A 16023-nucleotide genomic window follows, 5' to 3' on the forward strand; every position below is an offset into this window, starting at 1 on the left:
CATCAGCAATTGTGGGTGGGCACTGCTGTGACCCCACATGCAGCCCTGGGGGTGCTGGTGCTGGCTCTGAGGTAAGCCGGAACCCTTGGCTCAGCCCACGGCCTAGGATGTGCTGCCCCTGCCCAACCCAAAGGATGCAGAGGGACATGATGCTCCCTGCTCTGAGCCACCCCCTCCACTGAGAGAGGGAATACTGGACCCTAATGGGTGTCCTGGCTGGTTCCCTACTCCACAGGGAGCCAGCACAGACACACCATGGTTTTGCTTTTTGACCCCCTGAGGTCTGTAAGACAGTGAGAATTACACCTCAGAAAAGCAGCCAGCCCTCCAAAACATCAACTCAGCGTCTCTCAGGCCAGGTCTGAGGCCAGGAACAGAAGGCCATGCCAAGAGGAGCCTTTGCTTCAGTGGCAACTCACTTGATAGCAAAGTTTTGGGAAATAAAGGAAATGCCTGGTCTCCAGCTCAGATGGGATGTGGAGTCACCACAGGATACCTGGCTGTCCTGTCCAACATGGATCCCTGATGGCTAATGGCTCCAAGGCTCTGAGTCAGGAACCCTACTGAAAGAGCTCTCCCCTTGAAGCACATCTGGGGCAGCAGCGGAGGGGGCAGTGTCTGCACAGGCAGCACCCAGCAGCTGGCTGACGTGGTGTGGTCCACATCACTGTTCACTCTTCCTAGATCCAGGACTACGTACTGTTTAAACTCCAGCAGGCCCCAAGGGCCCCGGGCGGCGCATCCACAGAGCAGCGCTGGCTGGTGCTGAGGTGGCCCACAGGCACTTACCAGGAAGCGGACATCGTCAAAGCCATTCAGAAGCAACTTGCTCTCATACTGCTGCAGCCCAACCGACTCCAGCCACTCCCCGACGCTCTGCTCCAGCGTCCGTGAACCTGACGAGAGAGGAATCGGCAGACGCTTGAAAAGGGAAATACCGTTAAGGCGGTAGCAGCGGCACTCAGAGGAAGACAGATGGCACTGCCACATCATAGTCATTACCATAAAGCAGCCAAACTATGTACAAGAGACCAGAGCAGCGGGCACACAGCTCCTCTTCCGTGGACAGGCCAAGGACAGGTGGCCTGCTGCTGCCCACAACTACCCAACCTGGGCGGCTGCTGCCCACTTACACCCCCTGGGTCTCAACTGCTCCAGGGCCGCAGCGGCACATGCATGACCTCGCCCCAGGTGGGGGAGCCAACCCCCAACAGTCTCCAGGTCAACTCCTCATCAGCGTCCACACTGAGGCGGTGCAGAGAGTCTGTCCCCACAGGCACTAGAGGGGGCCAGGGGAGCTCCTAAGAGCCCGAAAGCCCCGCCGCTCCTCTCATCCATGCAACTTCTGGAGCCCCTGTGGGCTGCGGCGAGGGGCCAGTTCTGCGACCTTGCAGCATAAACCGGTCAGGAGAGAGCACACATCTTCATGCAGCTGAGGGACACAGGCACACAGCGAGGGCTCTGGGAAGGAAGCAGTGGTGGCTGTTCACGGGGACCCAGCACATGCAACACAAGCAGCACAGAACACGGCAGGGGGAGAAGAGAGACTTTTACTTGTTTTCCCCCAGCAGTCCCGGAATAAGCAAACCATGACCCCTGGCCCTTTGTGCTCAGAGGCTCAAGGCAGCAAGGGGCTGAGTGGGGTGCATGGGTCAGGGCGCGGGGGTCAGGCTCAGGTGTGGCTCTGCTGGGACAGCAGCATCGCATTCCGCCGGGCTGCACGGCCAGCGGGGCCAGGGCCCATCCACTAGACTCTGGTGGCCAGTGAGTGGGGCGTCTCCTGGGCCAGGACGCTGTCTGAAGAGCTGCCTTCCTGGGCTGGGCTGGCTGTCAGGGGCTGGGCATTCATTTTCCTCTTCTGATAGTGGCCGTTCCTGTGACTCGCCTGCCTGCTCAGGTGGAAACCAGGCAGGCAGATTCAGTTCTTGGCTAAAGAAGACAAAACCCAACCAGATAAAAGAGAGAGAAAAAGGAAGTGGTCTTCGGTCAGCTGAGCTGTGGCGGCTTAAGTCTATTCACGTCTGCGCCGCTCTCTCTTTGGCTGAGTGATAAAGACACAACTGTCTTCCCAGGGTCTCCAGATCTCGATGGTCTCCTCTATGGACGAGCAGGGAAGGGAGGGCATTTATTTGCTAAGCCCCTCGGTTAGGACGGGGACTGTGCAGGGAGGACGAAAGTTCAGCCCTTCCAGGAAGCTGTCAGCTGTTCAGAGCTGAACGCCTTAACCCCCACCTACTTCTCTGGTTTCTCACCGGCAAGAACAAGTAAAAGGAGAAAAAAAGGAATGGAGAGAGAAGAGGCACAGGAAGGAAAAAAGAAGAGCCAACTACAAAAACATCACCTCCAGTGAACTCTTGACACGGTGAAAGTCATTCTGTTGATCCCAGGCTCACTCTGCCCTTCAGGGCAGGACAATGACAACTTGCTTGGTTATCTAAAAGACCCTGATGACCAACTGTGGCAGCCTCCACCTGCTCTCCTGTCCTCTGCAGAACAGATGGTGGGCAGGGACCTGGGCGGCCCTGGACGCAGGCTGCTGCAAGCACTCCAAAATGCCGGGTCTGGGGGCTGCTGGAGCTCTCCTGCCCTTGAGTGGGGAGATCTGCTCCAGGAACCTAAGCGGCAGGCTCTTGAATGCCCATGAAGTCCGGTGGCCCCGGCTGCTGATTCATTCCGGCTTGTAATCCCCCCGCCGGGCAGGGCAGCCGTGGTCCTGCTGCCGCTGGTGGATGTGCGCTCACAGAGCCGCAGCAGAATGCTTTGTCTAGAGGCTCCTGGGCTCCACGCTGCCTGCTGCCGGCTCCACCGTCCTCGCTCACTCTCATAATGTCTGGCCCTCCCCTTTCTCCCTTCCCTGCCCTCCCCCCTTCCACGCTCAGGAAAATACATCAGGGATCGGACATCAGAGCAGAAGCTGCTGCTGCTGCTGCCGCCGCCGCCGCCGAGGGAGAAGGAGACAGCAGCACCACCAGCATCAGAGCGAGATGACAGCCGATGCTGGTGGTGCCCATGCAAACCTAAGGGGGAGAGGGCACAACTTCACCTCCAGCTCAAGGGGCTGAAACTGCGTATTAGGGAGAAGAGAGAGGGATTATTAGTGTAGCTTTGGCAGATAGTCCCTAAGACAGCCAAGAGAAGGGACAGATGAATGACACTGGCCCAAAGGCACAGTCTATAGGTAAGTGACCCCCGTCCCCCACTTGCCACTTCAGAAAGGACTGTGCTTCTCATCACAAAAACGGGCAATGAAACAAGGCCACTGCCCCTGATGTTCCTCAGGTGAGCATGCCAAACAACGTGGGGACAGACTTTTCCCGAGGCCCGTTAGAGTCCAGGAGAGAGGTACCACACCCAGAGCCACTCATGCAGTCTGGAGGAAGAGAGCAAGAAACGGGAATGGCCAAGGCCAAGTGGGGAGAAGGACAAGCCCAAGTACTGCTGGGGAGGGACAAAAAAGGTCATGTGTGCAGGGCAACACATCACCCCCCTAAATATGTTGGGAGCAGGTATCTGTATTCCAACAGGCTGTAGGCAGGCACTGGCGAAGAAAGGACTTTGTGTCCAGGGAGATCAGGCCCCAGAAGGATCCTGCACTTAACAGCTACTCAACAGTGAAAGGGGCTGGCTTTCACACAAGAGAGCTGAGCAGTTCTCTTCTGCTTGACAGAGCAGATCTCTGGTCAGAGAAGCCAGCATAGCCAAGGTTTATGCTCCTGGACTCCTGGGAGTTGGCAGAGGGATTAGTTGTAAAACAAGATTGTTGGGGATTTGGGTAACTAGCTCCAGTGCTGGTAACCCAGGGCTCCCTGGACCCCCAAACAGGACTGTGACTCCAATGCTATGGTCTCACCCTTCCGGGAGGACCCTCTGCAAAGCTGGCTGCCCTGAGCAGTTCATGCTTGGTTTAGGAGTGCCTACTGGAGTGCCCCTCCCAGGCTTCCAGGCCCAGAGCCTCAGTTTCTTCTCAATCCTGAAACCCAAGGACAACTGTCCATTCAAAATAAACAGTAATTCTGCTTTGGTCTGAGCTGAAGGACAGTGCTCTCTGAGGCTTGGGGGGACAGTTCCCCGGACCTATCACTGGGAGTTCATAGGCAGACTGGCCAGCATCTCTGTTTCTTGGCCTGGCAGCAGTGCAGATGCTGTGGGCTAGGGTTCTGTAGCATGGCTGGATGAGCCCTCTGTTCAGATGGTGACCTGCATGTGCCTGCTCTTGAATTCCCTAGGCTGGGGTTTGGAGGATGGCTCAGGACTCCACAATGAACACTGAAACAAGACTGTGTTGGGGTCTAGACACCCTGTGGTACAGACAGAATGCCTCTCACCATTCATGCTCATGAAGGCAAGAACTGGTGGGTGGGGCCAAATGGTAAGGAGGAGCTCAATGCTAGCCCTTCTGAGGATAAGGCCTTCGTGCTGCCCTAGCTCCTGACTTAAAGCTCTCAAGCACAAGAGGTGATTTCAGCTGTGTTCCTTGGACACAAAGGAGTATGGGAGAGCAGAAGGTAGCCTCAATTGAACTGGATGCTCTTGAATCCATCCCTGACTGTCTCCAAAGCACAGCTTTGAAAGTGGCTTCGGTGTTTGTCTCAATCCTGAACATTTATTCACATCAAACACTTGACCCTTGGAAAAGCCTGCACACTACAGCAGAGTGACATCACTTGACGGAGTATAAGCAATTGCCTGGAAATGAACCCACAAGCTCTTAGCCAGAAGAGTCACCTCTGTGGACTCCAGCGTAAGACTGACAAAGATTGGCCAAACCCCGGCCAGCCCTGTCTGAGCCCAGGGAAACAAGGCAGCTGGAGGGGGGATAGCTCCAGGACCAAGACTGAAAAACGGGGGAGGGAGCCAAGCCAGGGGAGCAGATGCCCTGTTCTCTAGGTTTCTCAATGTGAATAAGTAGCGATTTCATGGGGGGAAAATGGGCATAATTACTATTTACTGACTACATCTTTTGCTCAAGTAGTTGTATATCTTACAACTAAATCTATGAGGCTGTAAGCTGGGTGTGGTGGTATAGACCTATAAGCCCAGAGACTCAGGAATCTGAGGTAGGAGGATTGCAAGTTCAAGGCCAGTTTGGGAAACCTAGCAAAAACACTGTCTTAAAATAAAAAATAAAAATAACTGGTGGTGTCGGTCTGTGGAGAGTACCCCTGAGTTAAATCCCCAGTACTGCAAAATATAAAAAATAACAAAAATAACAAATCAGTTGTAGGTGGGGGGACAGAGCTTGTGAGATTAGGTGACTTGCCAAGAGGCTTATGTATCTAGAGGCAGGATGTGAACCCAGGGATGTGGGGCTCCAGAGCCCAGGCTCTCCCCTCAAGCCCACAGCCCCAGCAGCTTCTTGGTCCCTGATGTTCACATGCATCGTGTGTCGTCCCCCCCAGCCCACCCAGGTCCACAGAGGTCCATGGAGGAATAGGTAGTCCCGCTCAACGCTGCCAGGTTAATCCTGGAAGAAGCCCCCGAGTGAACAGGAAGTCCCCACTCCAGTGCAGAGGCCTGTTCACCAGTCAGGGGAGAAGCCAGGCTCCTCCCAGGCTGCATTTAGCCCAAGAGCCCTGATGCCAGGACATCTGTGCGGATGCTGGGGGAGGGACTGAGAGCTGCTCTGAGAAGCACTTTAAGAACATCTCCTCCTTGGGAAAGAGACATGGCATGACCCTGTCATCAAGGGAACTCAGCTCCCCAGCTCCACAGTTCCATTTCATATGGGAAACAGAGACAGACCTCAACCCAATGCCTCGGATATGAAAAGAATGACTAAATAGTAGGGACTTGGGGTACACTTGGTAAGAGACTAAATAAACCAGAAAATAGAAACAGACACAGGGAGAAACAGCAAAGTCACCTCCAGACAGTCCAACACATGCTGACAGCGTTGGAAAAAAAAAAAAATCACTGAACTGGCCCTGAGCTGTGCCGCTGGTTGAATGACACCAGCGTGGGCCTTGCGCTCATGAGCTGTACCACAGCCACCTTGGGAGCCTGAAAGACCAGCACTGGGGCGCACTCCAACTGAATCCAAAGTCACATTTGAAAAAGAAGGAGTGATAATTGTTTATTAAAAAATTTTTTTCTTGGCCGGGGATACAGCTAGGTTGGTAGAGTGCTTGCCTCGAATGCACAAGACCCTGGGTTCAATCCCCAGCACCACACACACACACACACAAAAATTTCTTAATAGGTGCCTAAAATTCAATATGTACACTTTCCCCAATATGCTGGAGGAGCCACATCTTCCACGGTAGGAAACATGATGGGCTGTCCTGACACGGGGAGTGTGTGTGTGTGTGTGTGTGTGTGTGTGTGTTTCTGAACTGCAAGAGCATGATGTAGTCTGCAGCTGCCCCTCTCCCACGCTAAATGCCTGTCTATGTCAGAGGGAAAACCTGAGCCCCAAAGAGCCAGAAGTCAAATCCTGCTGGACAATAGTGTGGGATACGGTACCTGAGATCTTCTGCTGTTCCTGAGAAAAGTCGATCCCTTCTCCAATAGAGCTCATGATTTTCTCAATCTGAAACAGAGGAAGAGGAACAAAGAGAGGTGGTCAGGCTTGGATTCACTGTGGCCAGCTCACCGTCAATGTCACTCAGGCTGCCCTGAGGGCTCTTTCAGATGTTCCCAGGTCCAGTACCAACCTGCAAGGTATCAGAACTCTCTGCTGTTTGGATCTAGAAAAGCTCTTCTCTGGCCCGCCAAGAAGGTGTGGAGAACTGTCCCCACTTCACTCCCTTCAGAGCAATCTGGTCTCTACTGCTAGAAACACCAACAAGCCTCCATTTAGGGGCATTTGTGATCATCCATGCCTTGGAACAGACTGGGGAGAAGTGCAATAGCAGGCCAGACCTGGCACATTTCACTGCTCATGCTAGAATTTAAATTCACTGAGAGTGCCAGCTCTGTTCTATGCTACACCCCAAGACTAGAGGAGAGCCTGGCAAATCGCGAGCACCCAACAGATCATTGATATTACATGGCTTTCAGCTCTGAGGTGTGGACCGCGTCTAGAGATGACACCAGCAGAGCACCTGCATATGGGGACCTCTTGGAAGCCAAGGGCAGGCAGGCAGCCTGGAGGCTGGCAGTCGTGGACAGAGATCTGCAACAAGGGGAGAAGGGACACAGACACTTGCTCTTCTTCTGGACCACAGCAGAGAAAGGTTCTCAACGCATCCAAGCCTCCTAAGCACCACCCCCTATATGGACCACCTGTCCCAGCCATCTGGCTTTGGTCACTCTGGGTCAGATCCAAGCTTCCCATCCCAGGAAACCTGGCCAGGCACAGGACTAGACAGTGAGAGGAGCCACCTTCTCTTCTCCTCCTCTTCCTATTTGGGCTGCAGTGATAATGAGCTCATTCACTGCTTTTTCCAAAGAAATGAAAAGAGGACCTTTTGTACCAGGGCTTGGATGCTTTTTCCTTTAAGTACAAGTAAGGAGCCTGGGTCTGACAATCAGAACAACAACTCTCCAGCCAGTCTCCAGCTGGCAGACGAGGAGGCACATCTGACACCCAGCCGAAGAGCAGACAGCCGGCACCACCTCTCCCCCTGCAGCCAGGAGCTCGGGAGGTATTTTCCTCTAGCCGCAGAAATGACCGCTGGCTCAGTCACCTGACTGCCGGTTAACTCAGATAGCCATCCCCACCCTGGAGCTCCGCAAAAGCCCAGGGAAGCACACACATCTGACTCCAGGAGCCAACTGGGGGTGTGGCTCTCCTTCCTGGCCCAGCAGCTCAGAGGCAGACATCAGAAGCGGGGGTACAGGGAGGCCCAGGTAAGGTCTGCACTGCCCCTTGAAGAGCATGGCCAGCCCCAGGCATTACTTCCTCTGTTGTGCCCATTTCAGGAGCTACAGCACAAGGGAGCAACCCAGACAGACAGGCAAGTGCCGTCACCCTCCCAAAGTCTCAGATTTAAATGTATAAACAGGGACTGTCACTGCCTCCCATATGGTGTGGCATGGGTTGAAAGATACTGTGTATGTCAAGTGTGTGGCCAGACAGCCCAAGTGTGGCTCAACAAAAAGTTAGTTTGCGTCCCATTCCCCTCTGTTGTCCTCAGGTGCTCTAGCTCAGGAAACCAATTTTTAAAAAATTAATTAATTAAATTAATTTTTTTTTTTTTTTTACACAAATGGAGCATAACTTTTCACTTCTCTGGTTGTACATGATGCAGAGTCGTACCATTTGTGCAATCATAGCCATACACAGGAGTAATAATATCCACCTCATTCCACCATCTTGCCCCCACAGGAAAACCGAATTTTTAAGTTTTCAAAAATATTTTTATTAATCCTTATTTATTTTCTAAAAGAAAATCTGTGGAAGTCTCCCTCCTCTCTCTGCTTCATCTTCTCTCTGGAGGCAGCCCACATAGCAGCCAGTTTCTCCCCTACTCTCCTAGATCTATTCTACTCAAATATAGACAGACAGAAGGGCACAGCCCACACGGCAGGCCCAACAGATGCCCCACACATACCACTCTGCATGTCGCTCTTCCACTTAGGACACAGCTCGGGAGTTCCTTCTACAGTTCATAAAGATTTTTTTGGATGGACGAACCACAACATTGGTGTATGGCTATAAAATGTCTTTAATCAGGACCTGACAGATATGTGGGTATTTTCCAAACTTCTCTCAATTCTGAACAGCACTGCGATGAATGCTGTTCTATACACACCTTTGTACACATGTATAAGCAGATCTGCAGGACAACTCCCGGGGTTTCTTGAGAGTCCTCAAGGCACAGCACTGGAAGTCAGCTGCAGTTCATATGATCCCAGTTCCTACCCCAGGCCCTAATTTGCTAAAGGCCCTCCAGAAATGAGTGCTTGCTAGCTCATCCAGTTAGTTCCCCCATGTGCAAAAAGTACCTGTTATAACATTGGCCTTTGTATAGATTTCTGTAACTTCAACAGAGTGGTACCCATTCTTCCACTGGAAAGGGGCAGGGACACTCGAAGACAGCTCTTCTCTTCTAGGCCAAGCTGCTCCCCAAGCCACATAAGTCCAACCTGGCACTAAATGACACATCAGGGCCAATTCTTAAAGCCTGGGCTACTCAATCAGATTACAGAAGCCTTCAAATTGGGCAAAGAGCCTTCAAACTGGGCAAAGGTACTTAAAAAAAAAATCCTGCTGATTTGCCTTCTTTTTTATTTCCTGTAACATTTATAGAAAAAGACGCTACTCGAGGTGACAAGCGTTTTTTCCTATGTGGTGGAGGCAGTGGGCCCTCCACCAGGCTTTGGGTCTCTGCTCCAAGCCAAAGGGAATAGTAATGGGAGAATCATAACCCTAAGGGTTGGAATCAAATGTATTTGATTTGGCATTTTCTCTGAATCTCACACAAAGCAGACAAGCAACCCACTGAAGGAATGATGGAGGAAGAAAGTGGGACTTCCATTTATGTAAGTCCAGCAATATAGATGTTGTCCCCAAGGCCATGCAGAGTTCCAAGAGTGGAAAGAGCTCAAGTGAGGGGTGACTCTAAGGTATGCTTTGAAATAAAGTCAAGTCACCTACACCATGCTTTTTGTTTTCATCAAAATCGCTTAACACCCAAAGCCCCAGCGGGTCTGTCTGATCATTATCCCTTGGCTGTACAGTCCTGGAGGTTTTGCCAGAAGGCCTTTTGAAATCTGAGTGTGCAGAGGTGAACATCCTGCTGCTTCTCTCTCTGCTCCTTCCTGACCTGCAAGTCTGCTACAAAGGGGGCAGCGAAGCACAGGTTTCTCTGGCCTACCCACTGGTGGGTCTGCAAGGGGCTCCAGACTGCAGGCCAGCTGGGAAGTGCAAATGGACACTGTCAGAGCAATTTCACTCAAACTAGGAAGTGTGATCTACTGTTCTGTGACCTGCCGTAGCTAGGGCAGGCTGAGAAGATTCTAGTTTGCATGGAACTGAGGGATACTTGACAGTCGGACAGCTTGTCATCCAGAACCCCTTCCTTAGCAACTGGAACCTGCTGTGGTGAAGAGCGAAGCTGGGAGAGACATTTGACTCTTTCAGTCCACCAAAGACTGCGCTGAGACAGCAGACCCCATTCTGATCCGCACACTTGGTGTAGTTTCACCACCGAGGCTGCAGTTGAAAACTAATTTGATCAGACTGCTTTCCCAGAAACGTTCTGTCTGGCAGGGAGAACGGAGGCAGGTGGAATGGAATGGAAGGGCACAGCTTACTGTTTTTTTTCCCCCCCTGTTGTTTGCATAAGTTATTTTTGGAGAGATGGCCATGCTTTAATACTGTACTTCTTAAGAATTATGATAGAAAATGGGTATTTGTGTTGGTTAAGATGAGGCCCTGAAAGTTACTACCATAATGGACTCTCATATTTAAAATATCCTTAGAAATATTCCATTTTCAAAAAGGTACTCAGGACGAGTCTGTTTAGACTTTCTTCCTCTACTCGGGCTGCATAAAACATATTCTCCTAATGGCTAAAAACAAAAACAAAAGGCAATACTAGAGATATTGGTGCTTGAGCCATCAGATATCTGCTTGCTGGCCCACAGGATCCTGGCTACATAGGAGGTGCGCTTGTCCACGGAGTGGCTTCCAGCTGTCCCCCCTCTCACTTGGCTGCAGGGCCACTCAGATGGTGCTATTCTTTTCAAGGAATACTGGGAGTGGGGAGAGTGGGAAGAAAAAGTTCCCCACGTTTTGATGAGTCTTCTGCGCGTCAGGAAGTGTGCAAGGCACAGGCAGTCCCAGGAGGACCCTGGAGGAACAAAGCTTCAGTGCAGCTTGGCGGAAACTTGCCTTCCAATCAGAAGAGGTGGCTGTGTTCGGGGCTCCCATTCAGGACCAAATATCGGAATGGTCTTAGAAGTTGGGGCCCCAGGGACAGAAAGAAGGAAAAGGAATTGCCTTCCCCCTGCTTTTCTTTGTGCAAATGGGGATATGAAAGGTGACAGACGCTGCTGTAACTCACCAGCAACTGAGTTGGCTCCTGACATCTGACACTTCCTCTCAACTCTCCTTCTGCTGCTGGGGAGCTGTGGGTACCTAGGACTCTCTGGCTCCTTGGCCTGTTCCCCAGAGCGGAAGGCACCTATGTCTCCTCTTCCACCCCAGATGTTTATTACCTTAGTGGCCCACAACCACTCAACCTTGCTCTGCTTTTTCCCTGTCTCCCCCACCCAGGGGGAGGAGGGACTGAACCCAGGGACACTTAATCACTGAGCCACATCCCCAGCCCTTTTTTGTTTTGAGACAGGGTCTTATTAAGTTGATGAGGTTGGCCTTGAATTTGCAATCTTTCTGCCTCAGCTTCCTGAGCCTCTGGGATTACCAGCATGCGCCACAGTGCCTGGCCCGATTGTTTAAATGGTGTGTCCCAAAGACACCAAGGACCCCTTAAGGGCAAGACCCCTATTTCATACAGTGTTTCTTTTAGACCCTGCCCTATGTACCCTGTACAGAGCTGGCATGCTGGAGGTGTTCAGTGACAAACAGTGACAGTCAACCACTTGTCAGATGCTCTCACTAGGCTAGGCCCCGACACACTGGTCCCTTTTGCTGTGATGCAGGGCAGGAGGCAGCGCACACTCCCTCTCTGGGCCAGCCAGAGTTCTCTAGTCCTCCTTCCCTCTCTGTTTTTCAACTGTCCCCTCTGCCAGATGGCCTTGATGGACAGTATTCCCTGTCCCCAAGCATGGAGCTGAGGAATTGAACCTCCTCAGCCTCACAGGCACTCCTGCCATTCAACATGTGACCGCTGACTTCACTGCTGGTTCCTTCAGTTGTGCGGGACCCTGCAGACTGCTGACGGCTGCACTCCCAGCACAGAGACCTCATAAGAATTCCTCCCCACTCTGTTCCTCGCCTCTCAGCAGCAGACAAGCTCTCAGCCTAGCATGGGCTCTGCTTCCACTTTTGAAAAAGGGTCACTGACCAGGCTCTGGGTTATTTTCTTCCTTCTCCTGCCAGACTGAATTGCACAAGGCCTCAGGAAAGACAAAGATGAATTGAAGTAAATTATTTGTCCTGATTTTCTAACCTTGTCAACTGCTTTCATGAGGGGGAGGCAGGATGGGATGGGGGAGGGGGATGAATAGTCCCTGCCCTGGGCCCAGGGCCATCCTTCCCAAGGCAGACCAGACAGGCGTCTCCACAACCATGAGCAACTGCACAGCGTTGGCTGTCAGCCTCAGCCTAACTCGTCTCATCACAGGAGGGCACGAGACCAATATCACATTTATTGTTGTCTCTCCCCACTCCGATCCTCTTTCCATTGCCACTTTCCTTCTCAATCTCCCGTTTTCTTCTATGCTGAGAGATGACAGAGCTGTTTTGTTTCATAAGTGCTTTGTCCTTCACTGACAAAGGCTCAAGGCTGGACTGGCAGAGGGAGGAAAGGCAAGGGCGCTGGCTTCTGGGTGCCAGCCTAAGCCGTGCACCCTTCAGACCACCTCCTTTTATCTCTCCCACACCTCCTGAGTGCCTGACCCTGGCTCTTGCTCCCCCAGAGCATCTCACACCCTCCAACTACCAGCGGGCCCTTTCCTGAGCCAGAGGTCAGGGCTTCAGGCCAAATCCGCAACTTAACAGAAAGGAAATAGGTGGCCGTGACATGAACATGACAGAAAGGAAACACATGGAAGTAAGCGGATGCCAAGTGACGTTCGCCCACAACAGCCTCCAGAAACTGCTGAAAGACGAGAAAAGTTGGGAGACCTAGATTCCAATTAACTTTATTATTGCTTGCCACAGAACTCTGGGTTATGTGCCAGGTACTGGCTTTAATAAGTGGGACAAGAATCTAAAAGATTAATGAGGATTATGGATCTGGGTTCTAGTGCAGTTTACACAATCTACTTTCTCTTAGGGAAGAGGCTTGTTGTTTTGGGGTGTGTGGTGGGGCAAGGAGGAAGCACGCGGCCCTCAGAGAGGCACCACTTACCCGGAGCACTGGGTAACCTGCCTCTTGGTGTTTCTGACACAATCAATGACCTCCAAGCAACCTTCCCTTGGTCCTGTTCTTTCACAATCTGAATTTCATTACAGAGCACTGTACTTTTAGTCTGGCTATGGATAAAACCACCCCAAAGAAATCATGCTAATTTTCCACTCAAATTTAATTTCCTCAGCACTGTGGTCAGGAAAAAAGGTCCTCATCCATCAGGAGCTGAGATGCTAGAGGGAACACCTGTTTGTAACAGCAGGGTAGTCAGAGCACCAGATTACACACACTTAAGATCTGTAAAAAACTGATACACTTAATATAAATATATCATCAGCTGCCTTGAGTTTTCCCACAGTTTGCCACTCTACTCACCTCTGAACTTACGAAGTAAGAAAAAGCTGGATAAATGAAATTGAGAGTCACCAGACTTCATTTTAAGGCTCTAGAGTCCTTCAGATAATACAAAAGAGCACATACTGTACTAATTCCAGAATAGGCAAACTATCAGGGGCAAAATATCAGAAAAGAGAAGATGTCAGAGATGGGGTGCTGGGTAAGAAGTGACTGGAAAGGGCATGAGGAGACTTTCTGGGGTGACGGTAATGTTCTGGATCTTGATGAGAATTGAGGTTAAACAAATGTATGTATTTGCTGAAACTTATGGAATAGAAGATAATGATTTATGCATTTACTATGTATGAATTTTATCCCCCTTGTCCAAACCCCAAAATATAAACAAGTACTAAACTCTAGAGGATTTGGAGATGAAAAGTACCAACATCTGCAACTTCTTTGATGGATCTTAATTTTATTCATTTATTTATATGTGGTGCTGAGAATCGAACCCAGTGCTTCATACATGTGCATCAAGTGCTCTACCACTGAGCCACAGCCCAGCCCTGCAACTTCTTTGAAATGCACCAAAAATTAATGTGGATTCCTAAGTGGACTGAGCGACAGGCAAATGGATGGCTGAGATAGAGTAAGTATAGCAAATGCCAATTACAGAACACAGGCCCTGCACTGTGGATATACCTAGGCATTCACTATTCAAGTCTTTCAAATTTTCTGTAGTTCAAAAATTCTCAGAATAAAATGCTAGGGAAAGAACATCTCTTCCAGGATCAAATCTTTTAGAAAATTAATAAATTATAAGAACAACACTGGTTTAAATTTCATCAGTAAGGAACTCTGTTCAACCTGCTAATAAGCAAAGACATGCCCAACAGGCAAAGGAAAACAAAGAGTAAGGAATGTGGAGAGCTGCCCCCTGCCCCATGGCATTCTGGTGAAGGGCTCACCCACAGCCTTGTATGATGGCTTTCTCCACCTGCAACCAGGCTAACTTCAGCCTTGCCAGTCTGAAAACTCAATTATCAGCATTCCCAAGGACTAGCAGACCCTGGGAAACTGGTTCATATTAATAAGATCAAAAGAAACCAACTCCTACATCGGTGCACTGTTTGAACATGGTAGGTAAGCCACACATTAGAATCCTTAGCTAGTAGGATGTATTTGTACCACCTATAGCCAGAAATCAATAAAATTAGGAAGTCAAATACACCTTCAGAATACTGAAAGATTAAAAGGGGTATGGATAGTATTGAAAGCTTATTAGATCATCCCTTTCCTACTTCAAGAGGTCAGCTGTCCAGAACACTGAATTCAGGTGCCTGGAAAGCACTCTGTCAGCAACATTAAAACACACGCCTTGCAGGGTTGCTCTGCTCTGAGCTCAGTTCTGCCAGTGGGCCACACTACACTGCGATGCCAGTGACACACTGCCCACTAAGCCAGCTCCTCGACACGGCCGTCCTGGGATTCTTCCCAGACATCAGCAAAGTATGTGGCCACTTAATTCATGGTGTCTGGCTTACTTCAGGCCTACCTTTGCTCTATTACAGTGCAGGGTAGAATTTCAAATATATCACATTGAGAATATTGGAAAGGCAAAGTATCAGGGTAGAAAGAACAAGGACTTTAAAATAAAAAACTCGAGTTCAAATTCTGGTTCTGCCACTTCATTAATCACGGAGTGGAACTGCAGACAAGTTTAACTTTGCTGGCTTTCCATCTCCTCTTCTACAGTGTGTAAAAAAATCCTTCACTCATAGGACCACTGTCACAGACAAAAGATCTCTCTTCTTTAAGGATCAGTTTCCTCAAAGGCAAAACAGATACCAACTGAGGGCTGCTAATGTACAAGAGGTCTGAGAGCAGGGTCTGGTTTTCAGACAGAGCTCTGATGAGGAATTAATTCATTGAGAAGCAAATCTAAGAGAGGTGTACACTAAAGCCAGCGAAGTTAGAGGACTAGGTGAGGGCGCCACTACATGGTCTTAGTGGACATCATTCCTTCCCTGGCACCATCCTGGAAGGCTACTGATGGAGTCACGGAGAACACCTGCTCCTCCAGAAGCACTGTCTGTCTGCCCTGTTGCTGAGAGATTCTAGTCCCTGTCTTCTCTGGAGCCACAGCAGGAGGAACTAAGGAGCCTTCTTTAGCAAAGTCCTTAAAAGAACGTGGTTGAGCTTAATGGTCATTTATTTCTCACTTTGCAACCCACCTGACCAGCGGCAGGCCTTCCTGACACTGGGAAATATCCTCGTAACCCACAGCTGCCAGGCCAGTAGTCCACGCAATGCTACTCCCTCACTTGGGCCGTTTTCAGAGATTAGAAAGGGCCTGTGCTTATGAGTCACATTCATCTCCTTCCAATATAAACAGAATTCCACCTAAAAAACAAGTTCATCAAAACCCAGGTCCTTTGTTTTTTTTTTTTTTTTTTTAAGCTAAACCAGAGGGAAAGGGCTTCCTTCTGGCAGAAGATGTTTAGAATGTGCTGTATGAACAATAGCCGCTTCCTGGACACTCAGCTGGAGGTGGCTTCTCCCCTCTGGACAAAATGTTTCATGTGAGGGAGGAGCCGCCTTTCTACGAACCTGGAGCACCTAGGACAATACCAAGATGAGGAAAGGGAGCCGGTGTCAACTGGCTGCAGGCCGGGTGCTGTGCACCCTGGCACCGGGTACAGCACCACTCCACAGGGTGAGGGCGGCAGCCAGGAGAGCTAGTGAAGCAGATGGGGACGACAAG

General features: G+C 50.4%; 1 protein-coding gene across 6 annotated transcripts in view; it reads right to left on the minus strand.

The window, feature by feature from the left end:
* Anks1a (ankyrin repeat and sterile alpha motif domain containing 1A) overlaps nucleotides 1–16023 on the minus strand; it is a 179948-nt gene that overhangs the window by 25557 nt on the left and 138368 nt on the right. For all 6 annotated transcript variants that reach the window (XM_077802233.1, XM_026383384.2, XM_026383387.2 and 3 more), the window contains 2 exons: nucleotides 6463–6529; nucleotides 790–896 (listed from right to left, as the gene is read on the minus strand). In XM_077802233.1, coding sequence (XP_077658359.1) covers nucleotides 790–896; nucleotides 6463–6529 — 174 coding nt within the window. The remainder of the gene's footprint in view (nucleotides 1–789; nucleotides 897–6462; nucleotides 6530–16023) is intronic.

The sequence above is a fragment of the Urocitellus parryii genome, chromosome 8 (assembly GCF_045843805.1).
Source record: "Urocitellus parryii isolate mUroPar1 chromosome 8, mUroPar1.hap1, whole genome shotgun sequence".
NCBI classification, from domain to species: Eukaryota; Metazoa; Chordata; class Mammalia; order Rodentia; family Sciuridae; genus Urocitellus; species Urocitellus parryii.